Source organism: Larimichthys crocea, chromosome XIII, assembly GCF_000972845.2.
Source record: "Larimichthys crocea isolate SSNF chromosome XIII, L_crocea_2.0, whole genome shotgun sequence".
Classification (NCBI taxonomy): Eukaryota; Metazoa; Chordata; class Actinopteri; family Sciaenidae; genus Larimichthys; species Larimichthys crocea.
Window position 1 is genome coordinate 13,642,974 of NC_040023.1, and position 27,908 is coordinate 13,670,881.

The 27,908-nt window shown below is 42.2% G+C and overlaps 4 protein-coding genes across 4 annotated transcripts; 3 read left to right on the top strand and 1 right to left on the bottom strand.

Moving 5' to 3' along the window:
• Positions 1–4,736: 4,736 nt before the first annotated feature.
• calhm6 (calcium homeostasis modulator family member 6) lies at positions 4,737–9,801 on the top strand. Its single transcript, XM_010746796.3, has 2 exons — positions 4,737–5,329; positions 8,202–9,801. Exons 1-2 carry the CDS (start codon positions 4,805–4,807, stop codon positions 8,634–8,636), a joined length of 960 nt encoding a protein of 319 aa, XP_010745098.1. The 5' UTR covers positions 4,737–4,804; the 3' UTR covers positions 8,637–9,801.
• A 97-nt stretch (positions 9,802–9,898) lies between these two features.
• On the top strand, positions 9,899–13,610 carry LOC104931718 (calcium homeostasis modulator protein 5). Its single transcript, XM_010746795.3, has 2 exons — positions 9,899–10,918; positions 12,386–13,610. Exons 1-2 carry the CDS (start codon positions 10,376–10,378, stop codon positions 12,773–12,775), a joined length of 933 nt encoding a protein of 310 aa, XP_010745097.1. The 5' UTR covers positions 9,899–10,375; the 3' UTR covers positions 12,776–13,610.
• A 961-nt stretch (positions 13,611–14,571) lies between these two features.
• Positions 14,572–19,997, top strand: rwdd1 (RWD domain containing 1). The gene is made up of 7 exons (XM_010746794.3): positions 14,572–14,778; positions 17,219–17,284; positions 17,537–17,667; positions 18,245–18,388; positions 18,856–18,988; positions 19,228–19,290; positions 19,510–19,997. The coding sequence occupies exons 1-7, from the start codon at positions 14,706–14,708 to the stop codon at positions 19,620–19,622; spliced, it is 723 nt and encodes a 240-aa protein (XP_010745096.2). The 5' UTR covers positions 14,572–14,705; the 3' UTR covers positions 19,623–19,997.
• Positions 19,998–20,411: 414 nt separating this feature from the next.
• On the bottom strand, positions 20,412–25,601 carry LOC104931716 (amine sulfotransferase). The gene is made up of 7 exons (XM_010746793.3): positions 25,388–25,601; positions 24,968–25,171; positions 24,309–24,526; positions 23,306–23,432; positions 23,101–23,195; positions 22,840–23,020; positions 20,412–21,371 (listed from the first exon to the last, which is right to left on the bottom strand). The coding sequence occupies exons 2-7, from the start codon at positions 25,119–25,121 to the stop codon at positions 21,229–21,231; spliced, it is 918 nt and encodes a 305-aa protein (XP_010745095.1). The 5' UTR covers positions 25,122–25,171; positions 25,388–25,601; the 3' UTR covers positions 20,412–21,228.
• Between the last annotated feature and the right edge of the window lie 2,307 nt (positions 25,602–27,908).

The following is a 27,908-nucleotide window of genomic DNA, read 5'->3' on the forward strand; positions in this document are numbered from 1 at the left end:
CATTTCATCGGGTACGGTAGAGAGAGCCCCTTCAGTGCGTCATTATACAATCCATTCCACTTTTTCATATAGAGAACGCCCACATCACTGAAATTCCAGTCCATGTTTTCCATGCGACCCTGCTCACTGCCGCTTGCGTGTTTACCTCTGAAGTACACAGAGCCGAACCTCACAGCGGCAAGAGCAGAGCGCGAACGCATGGGTGAAGGATGGACATTAGAGCCTTTTTCAAGAAAGTAAGCATTCATCACTGCTGGTAGTAACACTTAGCTAACAGCAGAAAAGTTCCATGTAATTAATAAACCAAAATGTTCCGTGTTTGAATCCCAGCTGGCCAGCTCTGAAAGTTCCTAGCTGCTGCTAGCTAGTTGAGATGACTTCTGTTAACCATTCCCGCTATTCGTTTCCTGACCGTGGTCGGGAAACACAGGGGAGATCCGTCTTCTCCAGGGCCGAAGTAGTTTCTCCGGGGCGAACTCCCAAGATTCGACTCCACACTAGTGATGCGCAGGCCGGCCCAAAACCGCGGGCACCCGCGGTCCGCCCGCGGGGCGGGACGGTGCGGGTAGAGAATGTTCCACTTTATTGGCGGGGCGGGCTGGGGCGGGTCGAATAATGTATATTGGGATTTTTTTTCCATTTTCTTTAGCCATAGTTACTAGTTACTCCTCCAAAAAAGTACCTGCGTTAGTAACGTAATTACTCTGTTGTAGAAATAACTCGTTACTGGTAACAGACGTGGATAAACGTTTTCCCCCAGCAACAATCTGCACTTCACATATACATTCTTATCTTTCATCTCAGTATAGGTGAAGTATTGCTTGTATCGACAATTTGTGAAAGACATCTTATTTTCTGATCGCTCGGGACTTGCTATCTCGTCTCTAATGTGTGTGTGTGTGTGGGTGTATGGAGGCGTCATCGTCTTAGATTAATCAATTGATTGACAAAGCTTTAATTGGTGCTCTGAAAAAGTTTTGCGTGCGCAATAACTTTTCTCCTCTATGGGCTAAGCCACCCCAGTTTCTTAAACCTAGTGACGTCCCTGCAGTCGTCCCTCGCTATATCGCGGTTCACTTTTCGTGGACTCGCTGTTTCGCGTTTTTTTTTCAGTGCAGTTTTTGTTGCATGTATGAACGCCATTGTGTTCTGTGTCCGAAATTGGCTAAGGGAGAACTGCACATGTGTTCTGCGTCCTGTTTAAGGGAGTATTGTACAAAATGTGTGTAAAAAGGTGTATAAAAGTGTGTGGTTAGGGGTTTTACGGCCTTAAAACATGGATAATGATGAGGAACGGATTTCGTTTATTGCGGGTTATTTTTAGAACGTATCCCCCGCGATAAATGAGGGACCACTGTACTCAAATAAAGTCAGCAGGATCACCTTGATCCTGAGAAAAGGAGGATTTCATTATCTGGATTACAGTATCCTGATGCAGATCACAAGTTTTGAAATACTGGGCCCTGGTGCTTCTCTAACGCTACAGTTGAATTAGCATATTTTTACATACTATGAGTGTATGGTATTTACATTGTGTGTAGATTATTGTAGTTTTATGAGTTATGAAACTTGGTATCAGTAGTATGTATTCATATTGCGTTACATGATTCTAGTGAGAATTTACTGTAAGTGGTTTATCATCTACAAATGCGATAGATAGATAGATAGATAGATAGATAGATAGATAGATAGATAGTGCTTGTTCTATATTTCACTACATTTCATTAAGAAATCAAACTTATTGCATAAAAACATACAGTGATGAACTTTGCATCCTAAATGATTTAAGTTGTCAATAATGTAAAATCATAACATTGAGATCTGTGAAAAAAAATCTCTACCATAACCTAACCTAATAATTCATAAGAATATAGAGAAGGGAGGGAACAGAGGATGATGTGTTAGCTTTGTTAGGCAAAGTGTTACAGGGGAATGGATAAAGCAAAGGATCTGAAGTATGTAGTTTGGTTATTATGGATTTCTATGATCTAAGGAATTGGAAGCACTGGTAACAATAAAGGGACTAGATAGAAGAGTTCGTTGGTGTACTCATTTGAATTCAATAGTTCTCTTGTGGAGAGGAAAGGAAAGATTCTGTACTAGGACCACTTCTATTCAGTTTATATATGCTTCCTCTAGGGAACATTATTAGGAATCTGTTAGGCCTGGACTCAAGGAGGACTCAGATGCAGAGATTTCACCAACTGGGTGGAACCTTATTTGGAATGCTCCAACACTGAGTGACTGAAAGAATAGACTATGAAAATTACACTAGAGTCGAAAATAAAGATACTATTCAAGAATATACTCTACAAAACAAAACCACTCCAAAGAGGGAAAAAAACATAAAAGCAAAGAGGAAAGATTTAACAGAAAACCACTCCACAAAGGGAGGACAAAAGCTAAGGCTGCTAAAAAAGTGAACAGAAAACAATAACCATATACTATGAAATTTACAACAAAAAAAATCACTCACGTGGAGGCAAAAACAACAAGCACACGTTACGTGGAGAAGCAAGGTAGCTCAAGGACTGTGGAAAAGACTGGCTGGGGTGAACGAAATGAACGAAACACTCTGGCACAAGACAAAGGGAGACGCAGACAAGATATACACAGGGTAATGGGGAACAGGTGGAAATAATCAGGGCGGGGAAGACAATCAGACCGGTGCCACATGAGGAAGGGCAAGTGACCTGAAACGAGAGGACAGGTAAATATCAAAATAAAACAGGAAATGACGAGACAGAACAAAAACCCAGCTTGACCTCACTGCGTGACAGAATCACTCCATTAATTTTCATTGTTATGCTGACGACACCCAATTATATTTATTGATCAAGCCTGATGAAACCAATCAGGTAACTAAACTCCAAGCATGCCTTAAGGATATAAAAAGTTGGATGACCTACAATTTTCTCATGTTAAATTCAGACAAAACTGAAGTTCTTGTAACTGGACCCAAACACCTCAGAAACTCTCTTTCTAGAGACTTAGTTACTTTAGATGGGATCACCCTGGCCTCCAGCTCCACTGTAAAGAATCTTGGAGTTGTTTTTGATCAGGATTTGTCCTTTAACGTCCACATAAAACAAATTTCGAGGACTGCATTCTTCCACTTACGTAACATCGCTAAAATCAGACGCATTGTCTCTCAGGCGGATGCAGAAAAACTAGTCCACGCATTTGTTACTTCAAGGCTGGACTATTGTAACTCTTTGTTATCAGGCTGCTCTAATAAGTCTCTTAGGACTCTGCAGTTAATTCAGAATGCTGCTGCACGTGTTCTGACAGGAACCAAGATCAGAGATCACATCTCTCCCATTTTGGCTTCCTTGCATTGGCTACCTATTAAATCTAGAGTAGAATTTAAAATTCTTCTCCTTACTTACAAAGCTCTTCATGGTCAGGCACCATCTTATCTAAAAGAGCTTATAATACCTTACTACCCCTCTAGAACACTGCGCTCTCAGGACGCTGGGTTCCTTGTGGTTCCTATAGTCTCCAAAAGTAGATTGGGAGCCAGAGCTTTCATCTATCAGGCTCCTCTTCTGTGGAACAAACTACCATTCTGGGTTCAGGAGGCAGACACGGTCAACACTTTTAAGAATAGACTTAAGACTTTCCTTTTTGATAGAGCTTATAGTTAGGGCTGGCTCAGGTCATCCCTTAGTTATGCATTACAGCCACCCAAAATAATAATAGATAATAGCTTCTGCTGATTTCTCTTGATCTCGTGCAGGGGACTTAAACATCAGACTTGTGGTACTACATACAACAGTCACAGAAACAGATCCAAAATGGTACTGAATGGGTTGCAGTGTTACATAAAAATGTTTCTGAGACATCAGTATTATTCTTACTAGTTTTTTATAGCACATTAATATGGATTGTAGTTTTATTCATTTAAGTAAGTCAGGTTATTTCTTTTTTACTCTTTTGAATTGGTGTGGAGAGTTTTCACCTTGTTTTCAAAGTTTACATTAAACATTTTTCAGGAACATACTGCATCTGTTGCAGTTATTAATGTACTGAAGCCTGTTTTCCTCTTAAACCTTCCTGTAACAGACTGTTGCATCACCACAGATCATCTGTTAGGAATCTCTCCTTCAGTTTGACAAAATAGGGGCCCTAAATGGCATCTTGCGTACAGCCAAAATGAGTATCATGGCCCTGGGTATTACAGCAGAATTTACCAGCAGAGTGCGCTGTGATCTACAAGAAAAGTGTATTTAATTCAATGCAGGTTTATTTCTATAGCACAAAATCATAGCAGAAGTTATCTCATGACACTTTCCATATAACAGCAGGTCTCTATTGTACTTTTCATAATATAGCTGTCACCCTATGTGCTGAACTCTGTGAAGGAATGTCTGTGAAGCTTCACTGCTGACTGTGGAACAGCGTGAGAACAACCAAAATGTAAAATCATGTTATCACTAGATTTTAGTCCTGAGCTTACCTACAGAGATCTTACTGGGAGTCGTGAGAAAGTTCCAGTGTGACATCTGTCTCTGTAATAGATCTGTGTGTATTTCTCACACTGTGTGTAGGTTTTCTAAACACTGACAGATATTTGGGCCAGGCCCTAAACACGCCCCAGAGACAAATACATGAAGGTGGAAGTGAAAGTGTACCGTTAGATCACAGCCTCTCTCTCTCACGCACACACACACACACACACACACACACACACACCGATAGATAGATAGATAGATAGATAGATAGATAGATAGATAGATAGATAGATAGATAGATAGAGAGAGACACACACACACACACACACACACACACAGAGCAGTCAGAGATGGATAAGTTTAAGACGGTTCTGAACATTGCCAACACACAGGCCAATCTCGGTTTTGGGGTGGTTGCCTTGCTCACAGCTGGGGGGGAACACATCTTCTCCTCAGTGATATTCCAGTGTCCCTGCAATCAGCTCAACTTCCTCTACGGCATGGTGTTCCTTCTGGTGCCCGCTCTGGCTCTGCTGCTGATGGGTTACATCCTAAGTAAGAAGACGTGGAAGCTATTCACTGGTCTGTGTTACCGCAGGGCCCAGCTGTGCCGCTGGAGGAAGCTGGCAGCCGCTGGGAACATTCTCTTTCAGATTAGCACCATCGCCCTGGTGGCGCCTTCCACCTGGATCGCTGTGGCTCTGCTCAATGGGATCTACTTTGAGTGTGCGATGACCGGGATCAATGTGAAGGCTTACAGAAAGCAGCTGTGTGAAGAGAATGGCTCTCTGGTAGAGTGTCAGAAGAAGCTTTACAGCTTACCCTGCAAGAGAGACAATGGGGAGGTCCTCCTCACCCTGAAGGCTGTGTCTCAGGTCAGTGCTGCTCCTCTGCTTCAAACACTCTTCAATGAGGGAAACAAGATTCAAGTTAACATACAAGCTTTACTGTTTACATTATCTGTACTGTCAGAACCCCAGGAAGCGAAAGAGTAGACATTTATTAAGAACAAACTTTTCTAAACAGGTTTTTCAGCAGTAAAATGTAGTGAGCACTACATCAAGTATGACCCAGGGTCAAATCTAAAGAAATCTTTGTTGCATGGTGAACAAATTAACTGACCAATCAGATCACTGGTCAAACAGTCCCACAGGATCCTGACAAGAGTTTACAAATCATGTGAGCAGTAATAAGGACCAGCATACATGTAGCCCTGTGGCTATTATTTTCAGTCAGCCACAGGGCTACATACACATTGATGCATATTCAATCTCATATTAAAGACAAATTGTAGCTGAACATATTAACACTTATCCTGAGCCTTAGCGTTACTTTGGATATATATATATATATAACTTATTTCTTCTTATCTTCTAGTTATGTGATGATATTCTTAAAAAATCACTCTGTTGAATATATCTGAATATATATTGTTGAATATTATTTAGAATTTTATATGGAACTGTTTTTTGGGACTAGATTTCAGTTAAAAGAACACCAGAGTGATTACATTCTAGCCTGAGGGGAACATGAATATCTGAACTTCATGATGGTGCTGAATAAAAAAGTCCCAGGAACATGAAAATCATGAAGAACCACAAATGTCTGGACAAAACGTTACTGCAATACATTAAATAGTTGTTTAGATATTTCACCCTGGACCAAAGCTGGGGACTGACCAACATGACCAAACCTGGAAGTTGGACAGTATAGCATATATTTCTGTGTCTTATGAAAACAAAAGGACAAATCACATCAAATCACTAAAAACAGGACACGAACACTTAAATCAAAAAAACCTTTCAGTGAACAAAAGAAAAATATATAGGTTCACAGGAGAGGGCTGTGACTGTGTGGGGGTTGAAACCACTTCCTTTTCACTGCTGGCAGATTCAGCATTCAGCATGTGAGCATCAGTTGAATGAATGTACACTGCTCACTTTGAAAACACATCAGATCTCAATGGGAAAAGAAATCATGCTGGATATCTTTCCTGATATGGACTGGGTAATGTGTTAGGAACGAAAGGATGCCACATCATTAATGGAAATGAAAATTACCAACCTACAGGTGGGCTGAATTTAAAGACATCCCCAAAATCAAAGCAAAAAAATGATACGGTAGGCTAGTCCATTTTGCCAAAATGTCTTTGTAGCAACTCATAATGTTAATCAGCAGTTGTAAGTCGTATGGCCTCCACGTGCTTGTATGCATGCCTGACAATGTCAGGGCATGCTCCTAATGAGATGACGGATGGTGTCCTGGGGGATCTCCTCCCAGATCTGGACCAGGGCATCACTCAGCTCCTGGACAGTCTGAGGTGCAACCAGGCAGCATCGGATGGACGGAAACATAATGTCCAAGAGGTGTTCTATCGGATTTAGGTCAGTCGAGCATAGGGGCCAGTCAATGGTATCAATTCCTTCATCCTTTCAGGAACTGCCTGCATACTCTCGCCATATGAGGCTGGGCATTGTCGTGCACCAGGATGAACCCAGGACCCACTGCACCAGCATAGGGTCTGACAATGGGTCCAAAGATTTCATGGTGATACCTAATAGCAGTCAGGGTGCCGTTGTCTAACCTGCAGAGGTCTGTGTGTCTTTCCAGGGATATGCCTCCCCAGATCACTGACCCACCACCAAACAGGTCATGCTGAATAATGTTGCAGACAGCATAACGTTCTCCACAGCGTCTCCAGACCTGTTCACGTCTATCACATGCTCAGGTTGAACCTGCTCTCATCTGTGAAATCACAGGGCACCAGCGGTGGACCTGCCAATTCTGGTGATCTGTGGTAAATGCCAATCGAGGTTTTGGGTGCCGGGCAGTGAGCACAGGGTCCACTACAGGAAGTTGGGCCCTCAGGCCACCCTCATAAAGTCTGTTTCTGATTGTTTGGTCAGAGACATTCACACCAGTGGCCTCCTGGAGGTCTTTTGTAGGGCTCTGGCAGTGCTCATCCTGTTCCTCCTTGTACAAAAGAGCAGATACTGGTCCTGCTGATGGGTTAAGGGCCGTCTAGCTCTCCTAGAGTAACTGCCTGTCTCATGGAATCTCCTCCATGCTCTTGAGACTGTACTGGGAGACACAGCAAACCTTCTGGCTATGGCACATATTGATGTGCTACCCTGGAGGAGTTGAACTACCTGTGCAACCTCTGTAGGGTCTAGGTACTGCACCATGCTACCTGTAGTGACACTGACCCTAACCCTAACGCAAAACTAATGAGTAATTGGTCAGAAAAGATGAGCAGGGAAAAAATGTCAGCAGCCTCCACCTGTAAAACCAATCCTATTTTCGGGGATTGTCTCATTGCTGCCTCTCTAGTGTACCTGTTGTTAATTTCATTAACACCAAAACAGATGAAAATGATTAACCATCCCCCCAACTACTTACCTGCCTGGATCAATATCCCAGAAGTTGAATTGACTTGATGCTCTGATTAAAAAGTGTTCCTTTAATTTTTTTGAGCAGTGTATTTATTTCCACTATCTACTATAGACTAGCAGCCCTGAAAACACAATGACTATAGTCAGAAATTCACCCACCATAGGACAGAGACACTGTATTAACAGGCAGACATATCCTTACATTCCTTCATCATGACATTTAGACATTTTGCTTAATTTTGCTTCACTGTGTCAAGTGTCAATATTGCCATAAGCATCAATATATGTGTTTCTAATGATTTTTACATCTCCTGTACCTGACTGTAAATTCTGATGTGTTTAATGCTGACTACAGATTCTGGGTTGGCTGCTCATTGCCTTGATCATGTTGTCCAACCTACTGCTGACCTGTGTGGCTCGGTGCACCTCCCCCATCAGCTACCTGCAGCTCAAATTCTGGAGGGTGTATGCTCAGGAGGAGTGCAATATGTTCGAGTCTTACACCACTAAGCATGCTAGAGAGCTTGCTGAGAGGAATGTGAAGAGTTTCTTCAATCAGACTCCACCTGAAAACATCATCACCTGTTCCAACAGGGACTGGGAGAAGATCTCCTCCCTCTACAAGTTCTGCACCAAAGATCATTACTATAGCACCTTGCACCGCTATGTGGAGAACTGCCAGGAGACTGACAATGGGATGATGAGGATGGTGTCAATCAAGTCAAGTGAACCTACTGATGATAACCCTGCTGTTCTTAATTTTGTAGATGAAGGCAGGATGGTGTTGTAAGTTTTTTTCAGGATTGTCTGTGTTATTATGTGTTCACACATAAAATGAAGCGTTACTTTCAGGGCTGTTCATGTTTACTTACTCAATCTGTCTAGATACTTGTGACTTAATTGCAGTAAACAGATCAAAAGCATTATTGATGTGTGTCAGAGGTGAGAAATAGGTGTGTCCCTTTAACCAGTTGACCAGCACCAAATTTTGACCTGATGATGGGACTAGATTTCAGTTAAAGGATCACCAGAGTGATTACATTCTAGCCTGAGGGGAACATGAATATCTGAACTTCATGATGGTGCTGAATGAAAAGTCCCAGGAACATGAAAATCATGAAGAACCACAAATGTCTGGACAAAACGTTACTGCAATACATTAAATAGTTGTTTAGATATTTCACCCTAAACCAAAGTTGGGGACTGACCAACATGTTATCCACAAAGCCATACTACTGACAAAACCAGACAGCTGAAACCTGGAAGTTGGACAGTATAGCATATATTTCTGCAGGTCTTATGAAAACAAAAGGACAAATCACATCAAATCACTAACCACAGGACACCAACACTTAAATCCAAAAAACCTTTCAGTGAACAAAAGAAAGATATATAGGTTCACAGGAGAGGGCTGTGACAAGACTGCAAATAGATGAGTGACATCCACTTAACATCAGCAACAGTGAAGTACAGTGTTCATGTGCATCTAATGACCTGTTTACTGTGTGTGTGTGGGCTGAAACCACTTCCTGTTCACTGCTGGCAGATTCAGCATTCAGCATGTGAGCATCAGTTGAATGAATGTATTTAAGTCCACTATGTGACACCCTGTACACAGTCATTGTAAAAAGACAAGCTTCTGCTTGAATGATGTTCGTGTTAGTAGCAGCAGATAATAATGTTTCATACTGTGTGTAGAGGCTGTTTCACAGCTTCCTCTATCACACACTCTGAGTCTATTATATCACTCTTGGGGAAATGTAACAGAAAAACCACCAAGAGGATGTGATCACTTCCTCACTCCACCCTCAGCTGCTAATGTTGATGATGTCTCCCTGCAACAATGGTATGTTTCTCCATAAGAGGAATGCTTTCATTCTGCATGAATCACTGCATGTATATGTTTCCTTTTTGCATCTTTTGACATAATAAAAATATTTGATTCTTGTTGAATGCACACTGTAAACTTTGTGTTTGTTGTGTTTAGTGAATGCATATATACAGTTCTCATTAGATAGAAATGAATGACTGCTCCATAAAAGTAAATAAACAGAAGCATGTTTCAGTTACTTTGGTGAGCAGCATGTTCTTGTTTGGCTGTCACACAGAGACTACTAATCACAAAAACCAGACCAGCAGGATCTTTGCAAATGAGCCTCAGCACAGTTGAAGCTACATGAACAAATGAAATAAAGAGGGATGTAAATGTGAACAGACAAAGCAAAGGGGAGGGAGGTTGTAGTTTTCTTTTAGCAGCACTACAGTGAGGACGTTTCTTTTGAAGAAGTGGTAGATAGTGGTAGTGAATAAAGAGGCATTGAGTGGGCGGAGCGTCAGACTGACTGAAGAAGGAGCCTGAATACCAGACAGTCAGCCAAAGGGAGGGGCACAGGGAAGCTTGGTAGATGTGTTTTGTCTTCAGCTGTGGAATAACAACAGGGAATGACTGCAGGCTCTCTGTCACTTTTCACTGTCTTTTACTTTGGTTAATTCCTCGTGGAGTGAGTCCACAACCTTCCTGCTAACACCATGGATAACTTCCAGACCGTCCTGCGATTCTTTATGAATCAAAAAGCCACCATTGGTTACAGTTTTATGGCACTCCTGACTATAGGCGGGGAGCGAGTCTTCTCCATGGTCTCCTTTCAGTGCCCATGCAATCATGATCAGAACTTCACCTATGGGCTGACTTTCCTGCTGGGCCCGGCTGCGGTGCTGTTAGTCTTTGGTCTGTTCTTCAGCAGCAGGTTGTGGAGGCTCTACACTGGCTGCTGTCTCAATCCCATGAAGCTTTGCCCCCGTGGAAACTGCTTCAACTGCCTCAGGGTGTTCACGAGTATCTTCACTGGGGCTTGTGTGGCTCCTGTAATGTGGCTCTCTGTGGCCCTTCTCAATGGGACCTTCTATGAGTGTGCCGTCAGTGGTCTCGATAACAACCTGGTGGTGGATCTGTTCTGTAAAAACAAGACCATGAAATGTCGGGAGGAGCTGGCCCAAGTGCCCTGTGACCGCTCCAAACTGTCCAATAACGAACGCATGGAGCTGCTGCTAATGTTAAGGGCCCAGTCACAGGTAGGAAACACTGGGGTGTGTGTTTTAGACAATTTAGAGTCCAAGTGTTTGAGCCATACTACTAAAAGTGTTGTGACCATTCTTTTTTTTAAATTTGTCAGTTCAGTCCTCTAAATGTTATTGTAGTACTCGAGTGGTGGAGCCCCAGATAAACTTAAATAAACGTTAAAACCAGTCTATATCTACTCACTACACTATGTGTAAGCACTCTACCCTACCCTCTCTCTCAGGTGTTACTGACTGTGTGTGGCCCTCCCCCTGTATTTAAATATCTCCTTAGTTTCTTTCTGTACTTTAGACTTAGACTATTCATTGAGGGTGGGGCTCTTGTAGTGCAGTGTTCACTTCTTGTTTCTTAGTTTAGTTATATGTTTTGATAGTTTAGGTGGAGAATCTCCAGGTCATATGACTCACTGTATAGCTGGTCCAGACTTGCTCTGTCTTTTGCTGTTTTTTGTCTTTCACACTACCATAGTTTGCGTGGCTGTAACAGTCAGGGGAAGGACAGCTGTGTTGGAGGAGGAACAGAATGACATAATGATCTGAATGTTGCTCTAATGCTACACAACTCAGGCTGACACAAAACCATTGTGTTTTTGGAAGAAGAGGGGCAGCACATAGCTTAAGAAGCCGAAATATCCTGAAGTTTAGTCCTATTATCAAGTTCCTAAAACACTGGAACGTGAGCTGTCCTGGTGCCCTGGAGGTTTGATACGCTCACCATGTGATCCTGCTAGAGACTTTGCATGTTATCCTCCATGCCTTTATTTTCTTAACTCTTAACTGTCTACAACCTAATTAATAATAAATAATAATGAATAGTGATGACATCATCAGAGTTATTTTCACAGTCTTCAAAAAGCTCTTTCAGAACCACAACTTGTGGATGTGGATGTGGGACAAACATCACATTAAAACTGACTCCACTATACAGATGCTGCAGATTGAATGCTTATACTTGATTGCTTATACTTAATTGAGTTTGTTATTATATGATATATTTATGTAAAAGCTTGTATTTTTCAGCGAGTTGACGAGTACATAGAGTTGATCTGTGGCTTCTCTGTGGTTGAAACTTCCAGATCAAAGATAATCTTAATCCACTTTGAGATGATCGCTTTTGAACAGATCTTTTTTTTTTTTAATTAAAAATTTTTTTTTTAGAATGTTTAAATGTTACTATAATTGCATTGTATCAACTGAACAGCTAACAGTTTGAGTTTAAAAGTATTTCCATCAGTCTTCAAGCACCTCATCAGTACATCAGTATAGGGCATGTTTAAAGTATTTGCCTATTTCTACAGTCTCGCTTTACAGACAAAGTAAACACTGAGTCTTGACAGGGACATCTGTGTTTTTCATGAGTTTACTGGTCACTATAGTTTTCTCACACTTGAAAGGAGACAGTGAGGCGAGTGGTATTCAGGTTGAGTGAAAGCGGTTCATATCATTCTTTAATGTCTGCAGATCCTGGGCTGGTGCATCATCATAACTGCTGCTTTTGTGGGCCTCCTGGGCACCTGCTACAAAAACTGTCGCTCCAAAGTCAGCTACCTGCAGCTCACATTCTCAAAACGCTACATGGAGAAAGAGAAGGAGTACTTTGATGCCTTTGCTGTTGATCACGCTACCAAGCTGGCCCAGAGAAACCTGCAGAGCTTCTTTGAGAACAGGGACCCTGATCCATTCCCTTTTCCCAACCACAAAGCATGGGAGGAGATCTCTGCTCTCTACACCTTTTCCAGGAGTGAGCAGTACTACAGCACCCTGCAGCGTTACGTGGAGAGGACAGACAGGGACTTCACACCAGAGAAAAGACCTGTCTTGGACATGGAGCATGGAATAGAAATGAGTTAGACAATGTATTCAAGCAGACAAGCTGTCGTGACTAGATACTCATCACTGTTGGTATTTACCTCTAATTCTATTGTATCTATATGTGTATTGTATTTGAATCAGGAAGCCTTCATGAAGGCTGCATTCTCATTGACAAAGCTGTCTTTTCAGTGGCTCAGTGTAATGGTACAACCCTGTCTAAGCACATGAAATGATAGAAAGCATAACCACTATTTTATACACACTATTTCTCCCTATCTCTGTAACACTGCATGCATTTAAGGCCTTCTATTACTGTACTAAGATGCCGTTTGAAACATTAGCTCATTTTTTAATTGCAAAGTAATTTATGAACTAAGGTACAGCAACTTTAAGAGAATTTATTAATTAACAATAAATCTGAGCACTGATTTTTAGTGGAGAGGTAGCTAAGTTAGACAAGTCAGAGTCATAGAGTCATAGAGTATGATAAGGTACAGATCAGTACTGAATACTAATAGACTGGACACTGAAGTATTTACATATCTAAATATTTAAATATATGATATAAATACTTGCATGTTCTTCCCATGTTTGCAATGGTTCTTTTCAGGTTCTCCAGCTTCCTCACACAGTCTTAACACATGCAGGTTCACTGGTGACTCTGGTGTGTGTGAATGTGACGGACTCGTATGCACCGGTGACCTGTCCAAGAAAAATAAAAACTGAAGAAACTCAAGGACATAAAATGCACAAACACTGAAACATTGTGAGAGAAAGCAGTGAGCAAAGAGACAGAGAAAATGAGAGAAGGTGTGTGACGTGAAAAAATATTTCTGGTCAACCGTGAATAACAGAATAAACTCAGCTGTCCTTACTTGAATATATAACTTGTGGTTGATTGGTGGCGCATATGCACATTTCATGCAGGTCATGAAAACCTTTCACTTGAAACACATAACCACACACATTTAATAGGAACAGGAGGGTACATTTTCATTTTCATCATCATGCATCATCATGGTTTCATTCATTTCCAGTGTGAAATACATATTTTCTAAGTAAAGCAGGCATTCCATAAAATGTTTGAAAAATTCAGGAAGGAAATCACAGAGATCCATACATGCCAACAGACATTTAAAATGACATCATCTGCATCAACTGTTAAGAAACAAACATGTAACTGTTTAGTAACTTTACATTTTAATGAACGGTAGAAGACAATTTAAATTAAAAATAAAGGGCCAATTTATCTAATTAAGTAACAAAAATAAATAAATATAACAAAAAATATATATGAATATGAAATAACTGAAATAACTGAAATCTGTAAAAATAGTAAGTAAGTAATTGTTTCATGAATGTTAGTGAGGAATTCAACTGCATACGTTTACTTAATCTATTGATTCATTTTTTAATCTTCAATATTCCACAATTGTTTCAAAAAGAAGCAACTTCACAGCAGAAATAAACATGTTTACAGCCTGGTACAAAAAACAATTTCCCCGTTCATGACAGCTGCACTCCGCAGTACTAATTCCAAATATATGGCCAGACTGTCCCACATGCTGCAGTTCCTCTCTCTGTCGGTTGGTGGCGCTGTGGCCTCGTTTTCTGCAAAGTCAGGGAAACAATCTGTCGGTTTGTGCGCCTGCGCGCAGACTAAAGTAATGGATATTATAGGAGTGACGGTGTTACTGTCACGCTGATGGTGATTACTGAATAAATCATAAATATATAGATATAATAATAATAATAATAATAATAATAATAATAGAGACATAGTCTCCAGCTGCTCAAACAGTAGTATCTCCTCCAGTGAGCATTTACCATACTAGACATCGACCCTGCTATCAGACCAAAAAGGTCGAGTCTCGACATTATCGAGCAGCAGCTCTCTCTCCGTGTGTGTGTTAGCTTGCACACAGTGGTGATGATCTTTCTAACGTCCGGATAGCTCACCTGCACTAAGATGACAGACTACGCCGAAGAGCAGCGGAATGAGCTTGAAGCTATAGAGTCCATCTACCCAGACTCCTTCACAGGTTCGAATCCCGTCAGTGTTCACAGGCAGCTAGCTAGCTGGCAGGCTAGCACACGTTGGTTAACATTATGTAGTGACTACGTCAAAGTTAGTTAACCTAGTTAGCTGTTCGCTTTGAACCAGCGGTGTAGTCGTTGTACGTCTGTCAAGTCAATGTGAGATGTGAAGCAGCTATTGACGAGCAGTTCCAGCGGGCCCATGTGTGTCTCGTGGACACAAACTTCGTTTAGATTCGTAATCTTTCGGCCCGTGTCGAAGAACATGAGTTTATCCAGAACGTTAATGTTATTCCACGGCCAGTGTGTGATTCAGCGTTCATCACACGTACACTTCTCATGTAGCATTATGAAGAGTGTGACGTCACTGTGCTGAGCTGCACAGGCACGCACAACATGTGGCTGTCCTCACAGCAACGTTAGAGGCTGTCCTCACAGCAACGTTAGAGGCTGTCCTCACAGCAACGTTAGAGGCTGTCCTCACAGCAACGTTAGAGGCTGTCCTCACAGCAACGTTAGAGGCTGTCCTCACAGCAACGTTAGAGGCTGTCCTCACAGCAACGTTAGAGGCTGTCCTCACAGCAACGTTAGAGGCTGTCCTCACAGCAACGTTAGAGGCTGTCCTCACAGCAACGTTAGAGGCTGTCCTCACAGCAACGTTAGAGGCTGTCCTCACAGCAACGTTAGAGGCTGTCCTCACAGCAACGTTAGAGGCTTCACTGATGCTGCTGTCCTCACAGCAACGTTAGAGGCTTCACTGATGCTGCTGTCCTCACAGCAACGTTAGAGGCTTCACTGATGCTGCTGTCCTCACAGCAACGTTAGAGGCTTCACTGATGCTGCTGTCCTCACAGCAACGTTAGAGGCTTCACTGATGCTGCTGTCCTCACAGCAACGTTAGAGGCTTCACTGATGCTGCTGTCCTCACAGCAACGTTAGAGGCTTCACTGATGCTGCTGTCCTCACAGCAACGTTAGAGGCTTCACTGATGCTGCTGTCCTCACAGCAACGTTAGAGGCTTCACTGATGCTGCTGTCCTCACAGCAACGTTAGAGGCTTCACTGATGCTGCTGTCCTCACAGCAACGTTAGAGGCTTCACTGATGCTGCTGTCCTCACAGCAACGTTAGAGGCTCCACTGATGCTGCTGTCCTCACAGCAACGTTAGAGGCTCCACTGATGCTGCTGTCCTCACAGCAACGTTAGAGGCTTCACTGATGCTGCTGTCCTCACAGCAACGTTAGAGGCTTCACTGATGCTGCTGTCCTCACAGCAACGTTAGAGGCTCCACTGATGCTGCTGTCCTCACAGCAACGTTAGAGGCTCCACTGATGCTGCTGTCCTCACAGCAACGTTAGAGGCTTCACTGATGCTGCTGTCCTCACAGCAACGTTAGAGGCTTCACTGATGCTGCTGTCCTCACAGCAACGTTAGAGGCTCCACTGATGCTGCTGTCCTCACAGCAACGTTAGAGGCTCCACTGATGCTGCTGTCCTCACAGCAACGTTAGAGGCTTCACTGATGCTGCTGTCCTCACAGCAACGTTAGAGGCTTCACTGATGCTGCTGTCCTCACAGCAACGTTAGAGGCTCCACTGATGCTGCTGTCCTCACAGCAACGTTAGAGGCTCCACTGATGCTGCTGTCCTCACAGCAACGTTAGAGGCTTCACTGATGCTGCTGTCCTCACAGCAACGTTAGAGGCTTCACTGATGCTGCTGTCCTCACAGCAACGTTAGAGGCTCCACTGATGCTGCTGTCCTCACAGCAACGTTAGAGGCTCCACTGATGCTGCTGTCCTCACAGCAACGTTAGAGGCTTCACTGATGCTGCTGTCCTCACAGCAACGTTAGAGGCTTCACTGATGCTGCTGTCCTCACAGCAACGTTAGAGGCTCCACTGATGCTGCTGTCCTCACAGCAACGTTAGAGGCTCCACTGATGCTGCTGTCCTCACAGCAACGTTAGAGGCTTCACTGATGCTGCTGTCCTCACAGCAACGTTAGAGGCTTCACTGATGCTGCTGTCCTCACAGCAACGTTAGAGGCTCCACTGATGCTGCTGTCCTCACAGCAACGTTAGAGGCTCCACTGATGCTGCTGTCCTCACAGCAACGTTAGAGGCTTCACTGATGCTGCTGTCCTCACAGCAACGTTAGAGGCTTCACTGATGCTGCTGTCCTCACAGCAACGTTAGAGGCTCCACTGATGCTGCTGTCCTCACAGCAACGTTAGAGGCTCCACTGATGCTGCTGTCCTCACAGCAACGTTAGAGGCTTCACTGATGCTGCTGTCCTCACAGCAACGTTAGAGGCTCCACTGATGCTGCTGTCCTCACAGCAACGTTAGAGGCTCCACTGATGCTGCTGTCCTCACAGATAACACAGATGATGTGACTCCTGTGTGTGTGTGTGTGTGTGTGTGTGTGTGTGTGTGTGTGTGCGCGTAGTGTTTTCAGAGGATCCTACCAGCTTCACCATCACTGTGACGTCAGATGCAGGGGAAAATGGCGAAAGTGAGTACACTGGTTGGTGTATGTGTCAGTTTAATAATATGAAATGCTTCTAATGACGTTTGTAATTGGTTTGAAAGGATTTTGGCCATGATGACAAAGGTTCTGACTCACATATATATGTGTGAAACATCTTTCTATAAATCTCTGGTTTTTTAGCATCTTACCCAGATCAGCTGAGGCTGCTCCACCAAACACTGGAGTAAGCTGTTTAATAAAAACTGTCTCAACGAGCTTCTTGTTTTCTTCTTGCAGCCGTGGACGCAACAATTAAGTTCACGTATGTTGAGAAATACCCGGACGAGCCTCCACTGTGGGAGATTCACTCCCAGGAGAACCTGGAGGACCGTGATGTGGAGGACATCCTTACCCTGCTGCAGCAGCAGGTCTGTCCATCTCTTTTGTTTCCATTGGTGCCTGCCTGGACCACATCATACGTCCGTCCCTCCATCCGTCTGTGAAGCATTGTTTTGATAACCTTTTCAGATATTTTTGGATTTTGACATAAACTCATACTTACCGTAAAGTCCAGCTGAAATTAAAAGTGGTATTTCTTCTATACATACAGTATCTGCTGTGTAATTCACGTCCTGTGTTCTCCTAAAAGAAGAAGTCAACTGCAATGCTGACTCTGTTTGCATTGATGTATAATCACCTGAAAAGAATCATAATGTTTGTGTTACCTTTAAAATATGTATATATTTATATCTAGAGACACTGCAGATCTTCTTCTCTATGCTGGTCAGAGTACATTAATGAAAAGTTTGAGAACTAGACAACCACTGCTGAATAGATCCACTAAAATCAATAAACGGTTATGGTCAGTACATCAGAAGGAGAGCTCACTAATTAGCTGCTCTCTGATAATAATATTCATAAAACAGTTGCAGACATCAGTAAACAGTGTCTCCTGATCTATCTGTTAGCAGTGTATCAACAATGTGTTCGTGTGTCACCCTGCAGGCAGACGAAAACCTGGGCATGGTGATGATTTTTACCCTGGTGACAGCTGTTCAGGAGAAGCTCAACGAAATCGTGGACGTGATGAAAAACAGAAGAGAAGAAGAGAAACGGCGGAAAGAGAGAGAGGCAGAGGAAGCAGAGAAGGTAGGAACAGGCTGAATATACATTGATACATTAACCATATTTCTATATTGTGGTAAATTAATATATTATTACCTTCATTCATACTTCTCAGCCCTGGCTTCAGGACAGAATGCTGCTGAATATTACACTTTTACTAAATCAGTCAGTTAAGGAAAGTATCGGGAAGTGAAAAATACCATTAGTTAGTCTGGTAATGTGTGTGTGAGTGTGTGACATCCATTGCACGTCTGTCCGTCCTGGGAGAGGGATCCCTCCTCTGTGGCTCTTCCTGAGGTTTCTATCAACCTTTTTTCCCTGTTAAAGGTTTTTTGTGGGCAAGTTTTTCCTCACTCGAACCGAGGGTCTAAGGACAGAGGGTGTCACTCCCTGTACAGATTGTAAAGCCCTCTGAGGCAAATGTACTTTGTGACTTTGGGCTATACAAATAAAATCTGATTTGATTTGATTTGTGTGTGTGTGTGTGGCAGGTAGCGTTCCAGGGTACAGTGGTAACCATTGAAAACTTCCTGGCATGGAAGGCAAAGTTTGAGCTGGAGATTGCTGAGCTGAGGAGGAAAAGACAGAAGGAGGAGGAGCAGGCGGGAAAACCCAAACTCACGGGTAAACTCATGTTGTTACTGAGAATTATCTTTCAGTGCTCACAGCCAGGGAGGTTGATTACATACACACAGTAGTGGACTCAAATACTTTGTGTACAAACACATTTAAGGTATTTTACTGACTGTTTTCTTTTGCCTTGCACTTGTAGTAACAGAGTATGTGCACAGTTTGGTCTGGATACTTTCTGGACCACTGCAGAAATAAATGGACTAAAGAAAATCTAATCTTTCCATCACTAGGTAAACAGCTGTTTGAGAGAGACCACAACCTGGACACATCTGACATTCAGTTCCTTGAAGACGGTAAGAATGTTTCTGAGTGTGTGTCGAAGCGTGTGGCTGGTATGATTTTTTCATCCATCCCAGAAGATGTCTGTTGTCATAAGGTCCTGTTTTTATAGAAATGGTAGAAAATGTCCACATATGAATTGATGAAAGGCTCAGACTAAAAAGCTCAGATCTTGATCAGAGTGGATCTACTGAAGAATGATTGAACTGACACACACCTGCTTTCTTCTGCAGCTGGAAACAATGTTGAGGTGGATGAGTCACTTTTCCAGGAGATTGATGACTTGGACTTGGATGAAGATGACCCAGACTTTGACCCTTTAGATATGGGCAGTGATGAGGACTAAAACAGTAGGACAGAGTTCTGCAGAGGACTGACAGGACCATACTGGCTCCTCTGTGGGATAAGATCATCTGACCGGACACATTCAAGAAGATCCAACAGCTGCATTTCTTTTGTAAAGACTCAACAGCTGGAGAAGCAATCGTCATAAATACAACATATACATTCAGTTTACCCACGAGTGTTCATTTCTATAAATGTTCAAAATGCAGCACATCCCAGTGACAGGCCTGTTATCTGGCCACAAGAGGGCAGTACAATAGCAAGTATGGCCAGGGAAGTATGGATGGAGAAGTATATTCCATTACCTTTACTTTAGTCTCTTTGACTGTCATCTCTGAAAATTAAACACTCATTATGGAGAGCGACCTGTTCCAAAGTTGTAGCTGTGTCACAAGTTTATATACTGCAGAGCTGTCAGAGTACATCTACATCAATGAGTTGTAGTTCATCATCATACGGGAATCACATTCTACAAACAAAGACGGGAAATCTTCCAAAAACATCTGCCAAGTAACTATATTTAACTTCAGCTGTCAGACGCACTCAAAGTACAAGTACGTTAAAACAGTATTTAAAGCTGCATTCAATGATTTTCATCAACATCACAATATAACTGCTTCATGAAGTCAGCTCAGGAAACTAATATCAACTGATCCGTTGTAACTAAACATACAATACATGAGTACATTTACTCAATAACATACAAGGTGTCAATAGGCTTTACCGGCCTACAGCAGTGGTTCCTGGCTGTTACTACATCTTTATTACAAGGAACATCCGTACACAAGGATGAAATGCATCAATGTTTTATTTAAGGCAAACAGTAACAAAAGAAATTTTCCTGTATAATATTTAATCATTGACATCAGGCAACATGTGATCACAGAAAAGGTAAACAGGACAGATAATCAGACTAAATGTCAGCGCTTCAGACTCGTTTCAGTAGCTGCTTGCACATTATTTTCCTTACATACTCAGCCTTCATCCTCAACAGTTTAACATGTTCTCCATGGCTTTATCAATTATTATTCATTATATACTAAATAATAAATATATAGTGTTAATAAATGTTCCTTAAGAGTTATCAAGCTAAAAACAGTTGCAGAGCTGGAACAAAGTCATGGTCACAATTAAGCTTCAAGTCAGGGCCTTGAGGTCAAAAGTCAAGTCTCAAGTGATTCAGGTAACTCCCAAATCAAGGACAAATCCTAAACCTTGTTTCCAATCATAAACAAGTCATTTCGCACACTTCACTATTTATTGACTGAAAGCGATTGATTGATTGATTGATTGATTGATTGATTACTATTTCTAATATTTCTCTAGTAATTTTTTAGAAATAATGAATGAAGTTTTACAAACTCCAATACTTCAAATCAAACTGATCACATATATGTGGGTATGTTCCTGATCAGGTGATGATATCTGCAGAGCTGCTTTGTACTGAAAAACATCCATACTCTGCAGTGTGATGAGCTGACTAATATGGAGTGTGTTGTCAGGAAAATGAGGAGTTGTTTTAGCATCATTTTGAATCTTTTGCAGGTCTTTGATTAATTATTAAAGCATAGTATTCATTAAGCTTCAACTGGGACTTCTTTGTGTTGTCATAAGGCCAACAGCTGGTTCTCAATGTCCTTGATGTCCCAGACAAAAGACAGAGCAAAGTCTTTCATTTCTCTTTGGAAGACCTCATCGAACCTCTCGTTTTGGGCCACGGTGAAGTGATTCTTCCAGTCACCGATGGTGCCTAATGATAAAGGAAAATGATGATAGAAGGAAAAGGTTGTAGCCATCCATCCTCACTCTGCCATGTATTGTAAGTCTGAATACTGAGGTCACTTTGTGTTGTCTGCTCTTTACTTTAACTCATCTCAACTATTTCATATTGAGTTAGTGATTTCCTGCATTTCCCACAATGTTGATCAGTAAAACTAAATACATATATTCTAGTTTGATAGTCTGTATATGAATACTGCACTGTATGGGCTGTGTAGTACCTGTGTCACTATCCACACACTTAGGGACTACTCTGTATTTGTATTATTAAGAGGACAACTGGAATGTGTGGAAGGCAGATTTTGTCGATGAAACTGCAACATTGTTGAAAACTTTGCTTCAGAATTGCTGAGAGGTAAGTGGTGGTGCTGGAGCAGTATCTCCAGCTTAATTGTATGTTTGTGTAACTGTCTAACTATCAGTTGTAATATTGGTGAATCCTCAGGTTGGTCAAGGTGCCTGCCCAGTGGGAGGTGGACAGGGGGGAAAGCTTGTACCTTTCACACATTGTGCTGACTCCAGTATAATGGTTCTGACAGGTTGGTGACATGGACACGTCTATCTGCAGCTCTCCACAGGGGTAGAGCATTTAACATTCCAAATTGTAGGAAAATGGGAGCCACAAAAAAAGGAACTCTGACATGTCTGCAGAATGTATGACCCTACTTATCATCTCTTACCTCAAAGCTCTAAAAACTCACTGTGCACTAGCTGCTTCACAACCAACCACAGACAGGCAGAGCTGGTGAACCCACTGATCACCAAAGGAGGTGGTGGAGCCCAAAAATTGAATTTCATTCATCAGGTGACACAAAAATGCATGCTCCATGTATGAAAAACTGAAACTATTTGCTGAGTTGGAAATATTGTAAACTTAAAGGTCCAATGTGTCAGGGGGCTCTGTTTAAGGAATATAATATTCATACCTCTGTTTACCTTAAAATGAGCTGCTCAACCGTTATGTTTCTAAACTAAACACATCTCTAAATAGGGACTTGTGTTTGTGTTGTGTTTCTTCTGCATTTCCAACCATGCTAGGAAGAAAAGGTGAGGCAATCAGCAACTACACTGTTAAACCACTAAATCCTGCACACTGGCTCTGCAAAGTTGATTATATGTCAGTGCGGTGTTTACAGCGTGTTTCTGCTGCCCCTAAGTGGCCAAAAAAACAACAACAAGGATTAGTGTGGCTCGGATTAGGTAGTTTATGTCTAAACCCAAATGGCTGCCATAAACCCATAGATCCATAATTTTGGATTTAGCATTGCTACAGTATATCATTTTGGGAGCAGATAGCCTGTGACAGGCTGTTTATTCTTACATTGTGAAAGTGCTGTAAATCTTTTGGCTGAAAGTTGGATACTTGTTAGATGAGCACAGTGAGGCACATACTTGAGTTCCATTATGCATCGTAGCAAAGTAGTAAAACACTTGCACACCTTTTCTCATGAATGTTCCCTGGTGGTGGTTAAGCAAGTCACCTGGCACCTGCTCGTAGTTGGCCTGAGGGATCTTCTTCATGTTGTTGAAAGTGCTGTGTTTCACCACATTGGCCAGTTGTTCATCAGTCAGCTCCTTACCCAGGAACAAAGAGATCTTCTGTACAGCTGAGTGCAGGTCCTGAACAAAGACACAACAGCTTCAGTGATCTATTTTTTTTACAGTGTGGACATGCAGATTAACATGATGTGAACTCCTACCTGAATCATTTCTTCGTAAGTGATGAACAGCATGTTCATATCATCCTTGTGTGAGTACCAAGTCTTAATGTGGTCAAACCAGCTGCACCCATACACTGAATAAACAATGCACAATGTCACCATCACACTGTAAACATTCATCATGAGCTGTAGCATCCTCTGTACAAACATGATTCTATGAGTAACAGAAGAGTACTGCTCTTACCGTCTCCTCTCATGAATTTCTCAAAGAAGTCATCGAAGTCCTTTGGAGTTTCCAACATGTTAGCAACCTTATGGAAGTAGAAGTAAGATACGAGGACATCTTTGGGATTTCTTGCCACGTAGATCACCTAAGTGGTAAAGTCGGAATATCAACAATTTACAACCTGTTTACAATCCTGTTTATGAGGGAGTGACACATACACTCTCCATGATCAAGGCCGAACCCTTCATGAACAACCCTCCGCTCTGTACTGTGTAACACCAGCATGACATCATGTAGCTGCTTCAGCTCTTATAACTTCACTCCATACATAAACACCCTTCTACGGACTAAGAGACAGTTGTTTTCTCTTTCCTTTAGTCTCTTTGATATGGTATGTTGTGAGATTTGTTTCGAATATGTTTGTGCGTACAACTCAGGAAACATCACAACCTTATCCACTGTGTGTGTACGAGAACATCTTTCTTATCTTATCGTAGCTTATCTTATCTACCTTAAGCATAGCTTCATATATGAACATCCAGAATGACCAATAATGCTTTCCATATACATAAGGGTATGTGAGGATTGTTTCAAGGCAGAAGTTAACACTGACTAGACAGGAAGTAAACCAACTGGTGGAGAGGAGGTTCACACACCATCTTGCCAGCTGCCAGTTTATACTTAACTGATAGAGGGCATTAGTGATGCTGCTAAGGGAGCTTCAATATTCAATATTATAAGCAATATATCTATAAACATGTATTAAACTGTTATTATTTGGACATAAAATATAGTGTAAAAAAATATATGTGTTCATTATGTGTTCACTCTAACTCCTCCAGTGGACACCCATTAGAGGAGACAGGTGAATGACAATGTAGTGAAACATGTTAATTAACACTTATAACAAATCACAATGTGTTATAAATCAAGCAGGAAATGTTTTTCTTATAAATGCTAAATAATAAAGTAGAGTGATATTTCAGACTACAAGTGAGGTACACCTGGATGGGGAGCTGACCTTGCCTTTCCTCTGGCTGAGAGCAGCAGGCATGAAGTGCTGCTGCAGATGGGTGACCCTCAGTCTGGGTGATGGGGCTGTGATGAATGCCTGTCTGTTGCCGTTAACTTCAATCCAGGGAATGAGGTCAGCGTTGGAGTAGTTGTTGAGCTTACTGATGGCTGTCACGTCCCCCTTTGCCTCAAAGAGCAGCAGGATCTGCTGCATCCAGATGGTCCCTGTCAAACACAGACAGGCAGGCAGACAGGCCTCATTTCTGTCTCCCAGACCATTGTACATGCTAAAATGGCAGCAATTAGGTCAACCTTATGTACGTAAGTATACACCTCCTCTCTTCTCCTCTCTATGGACCTTTGTCCTAATTTCACAATACACACTTCTCTCACTGATCATTTGATACCCTGCTACCTGTTGAAATCAATTTGCAACACACAAAAGAGTGGGACATTCATCTGGATGCTGTACATACTAATCAGCCCTGTTCCTTCCTCTGTGCTGAGAGCTCCAAGAAACACACTGAACTTCAGTGCACCTCCACTACAGGACACAGTGGTGTTTCTGTTGGAGGAGCCGGTCCTGACACCACCTCTCTGTCTGTCTGTGTGTGTGTGTGTGTGTGTGTGTGTGTGTGTGTGTCCCCATCTTTGTTTTCCTCTCACCTGATTTGGGGTATGTAACGACGAACACGTCAGAGTCTCTGATCTCCAGGTTGTAAATCTGGTCCACATCATCTGGATCATGAGTCCCGTTGATGAGCTTGAAGCCTTTGTGCGGCACCAGTTGCTGGTTCAGAGTCTTGACATTTAAATCCATGACAGCAGAATCAGTCCAAGGAGTCCACACTGCTCTATCCGCTCTGCGTTCTGTTGCCATGTAAAACAAGTGAAGAACAGCAGAGCTGCTTTTGATTTCAAGCTCTAGAGACACTTCTCATTCATCATTAAGCAGACAGTCCTCTGACCGCATGCGCTGATAATGAAGTCAAAGAAGTAGAAAGTAGTTGTATCGAAGTCAGCTGCAGCCACATAAAGCGATGCACAGTGTGCAAATGTAAAGTTGTGCGTCAGAATATTGCATACCTGCTGTGCGCGCTCTTCCTCTCACTCATTCCATGAGGAAATGTCTCACTGAGTCCAGCTGACTGCTCTAAATGTGTCTCGGAGGTCCCACCTCTTTGCTGACAACCTTACCACCGTGTCGTTACGCACCAAGAACAAAAAAAGAAAAGAAGCAGAGAACAGAGAACTTCCGTTCACACTCTCATACCTCAGCGAAGAATGGCTCACAGAGAAGGGGGGCAGTCAACGCACCGTGCTGCCCTGCTCAGAGACTGAAGACATACACAGAGTACAGCAGCAAAAGATGAAAACTACAACCCCTGGCAAAAATTATGGAATCACCAGTCTTGGAGGATGTTCATTCAGTTGTTTAATTTTGTAGAAAAAAAAAGCAGATCACAGACATGACACAAAACTGAAGTCATTTTAAATGGCAACTTTCTGGCTTTAAGAAACACTAAAAGAAACCAAGAAAAAGAAATTTGTGGTAGTCACTAACAGTTACTTTTTCAGACCAAGCAGAGTTAAAAAAAATATGGAATCACCCAATTCTGAGGAAAAAAATATGGAATCACCCTGTAAATTTTCTTTCCCAAAACTAACCCCTGCATCAGATTAGATCTGCTCGTTAGTCTGCAGTTAAAAATGAGCGATCACACCTTGGAGAGCTGTTGCACCAAGTAGATTGACATGAATCATGGCTCCAACACGAGAGAGGATTATCAAACTCCTTAAAGAGGGTAAATCATCATGCAATGTTGCAAAAGATGTTGGTTGTTCACAGTCAGCTGTGTCTAAAATCTGGACCAAGTGCAAACAACATGGGAAGGCTGTTAAAGGCAAGCATACTGGTAGACCAAGGAAGACTTTAACGCATAAAGACAGAAAACTTAAGGCAATATGTCTTGAAAACAGAAAATGCAAAGCAAAACAAATGAGAAAAACTGTCAGAAATCGCCTAAAGGAAATGAGATTTACATACAGAACAGCTAAATGAAAGCCATCATTAACACCTAAACAGGAAAAAAACAAGGTTTCAATGGGCTAAGGAAAAGCATTGTGGACTGTGGATGACTGGATGAAAGTCATATTTAGTGATGAATCGCGAATCTGCATTGGGCAAGGTGATGATGCTGGAACTTTGTTTGGTGCCGTTCCAATGAGATTTATGAAGACGACTGCCTGAAGAAAACATGCAAGTTTCCACAGTCATTGATGATATGGGGCTGCATGTCAGGTAAAGGCACTGGGGAGATGGCTGTCATTACATCTTCAAGAAATGCAGAAGTTTATGTTGACATTTTGGACACTTTTCTTATCCCATCAATTGAAAGGATGTTTCGGGATTATGAAATCATTTTTCAAGATGATAATACATCATAGAGTAAAAACTGTGAAAACATTCCTTGAAGAAAGACACATAAGGTCAATGTCATGGCCCGCAAATAGTCCGGATCTCAGTCCAATTGAAAATCTGTGGTGGAAGTTGAAGAAAATGGTCCATGACAAGGCTCCAACCTGCAAAGCTGATCTGACAACAGCAGTCAGAGAAAGTTGGAGCCAGATTGATGAAGAGTACCGTTTGTCACTCATTAAGTCCATGCCTCAGAGACTGCAAGCTGTTATAAAAGCCAGAGGTGGTGCAACAAAGTACAAGTGGTGTTGAAGTGTTCTTTTGTTTGTTTGTTTTTTCATGATTCCATATTTTTTTGCCTCTGTTTGGTCTGAAAAAGTAACTTTTACTGACTACCACAAATTTCTTTTTCTTGGTTTCTTTTAGTGTTTCTTAAAGCCAGAAAGTTGCCATTTAAAATGACTTTAGTTTTGTGTCATGTCTGTGATCTGCTTTTTTTTTCTACAAAATTAAACAACTGAATGAACATCCTCCAAGACTGGTGATTCCATAATTTTTGCCAGGGGTTGTACACTCAGACTTCCTGCACAGGGTCACATAGCTTTTACCCAGGGTTAGGTGTGTGTGTGTATTGTAATAGTAAATTCAACTCCTTTGTTTCAATCACTGGAGACGCACAACCTCCCCCCTTTTCACATAGGACACCAGCTCCTTTTGTCTCTGTAAATAGTGATGCAGAGCCCCCCCCCCCCTTTAACATAAGACACCAGCTCCTTTTGTCTTTGTAAATTGTGATGCTTAGACTCAACTTTGTACCTAAATACAAGATCCTGCAGGATACTTCAGGTGTAAAGCATAGCAGCGGGGGCCGGCGCCAATACTTACAACAGACAGAAGGGGCCTTCCTGAAGGGGCGTCTCCTTGAGCAGACAAAGGGATGTGAAATGAGTCGCCCCTCAGGTATAAATATCTAGGTGTCCCCATATTCGGGGTCTTTCTCCATCTTTCACCGCTTGCATGTTGAACTGACCTTTTCTTTGCAAAGAAAATAAAAAACGTTGTCGGCCAGCAGAAGTCTCTATTTCATTCTTCACCAGAAGCAGAAATTTCCACAACAGTGTGTGTGTGTGTGTGTGTGTGTGTGTCTTGGACACTCTGGCAAAGAGACAAGCAGAGCCACCCCCAACT

Bases quoted from the DNA above. Each gene is read 5' to 3' on its own strand.
- calhm6 (XM_010746796.3), top strand. From the start codon at position 4,805: ATGGATAAGTTTAAGACGGTTCTGAACATTGCCAACACACAGGCCAAT. The intron at 5,330-8,201 runs GTCAGTGCTGCT...TGCTGACTACAG, and splicing joins CCCTGAAGGCTGTGTCTCAG to ATTCTGGGTTGGCTGCTCAT.
- LOC104931718 (XM_010746795.3), top strand. From the start codon at position 10,376: ATGGATAACTTCCAGACCGTCCTGCGATTCTTTATGAATCAAAAAGCC. The intron at 10,919-12,385 runs GTAGGAAACACT...TAATGTCTGCAG, and splicing joins TGTTAAGGGCCCAGTCACAG to ATCCTGGGCTGGTGCATCAT.
- rwdd1 (XM_010746794.3), top strand. From the start codon at position 14,706: ATGACAGACTACGCCGAAGAGCAGCGGAATGAGCTTGAAGCTATAGAG. The intron at 14,779-17,218 runs GTTCGAATCCCG...GTGTGCGCGTAG, and splicing joins CTACCCAGACTCCTTCACAG to TGTTTTCAGAGGATCCTACC. The intron at 18,989-19,227 runs GTAAACTCATGT...TTCCATCACTAG, and splicing joins GGGAAAACCCAAACTCACGG to GTAAACAGCTGTTTGAGAGA.
- LOC104931716 (XM_010746793.3), bottom strand. From the start codon at position 25,121: ATGGATTTAAATGTCAAGACTCTGAACCAGCAACTGGTGCCGCACAAA. The intron at 23,021-23,100 runs GTAGGAGTTCAC...GTCTTTGTTCAG, and splicing joins CTTACGAAGAAATGATTCAG to GACCTGCACTCAGCTGTACA. The intron at 21,372-22,839 runs GTGTGCAAGTGT...CTTTATCATTAG, and splicing joins GGGAACATTCATGAGAAAAG to GCACCATCGGTGACTGGAAG.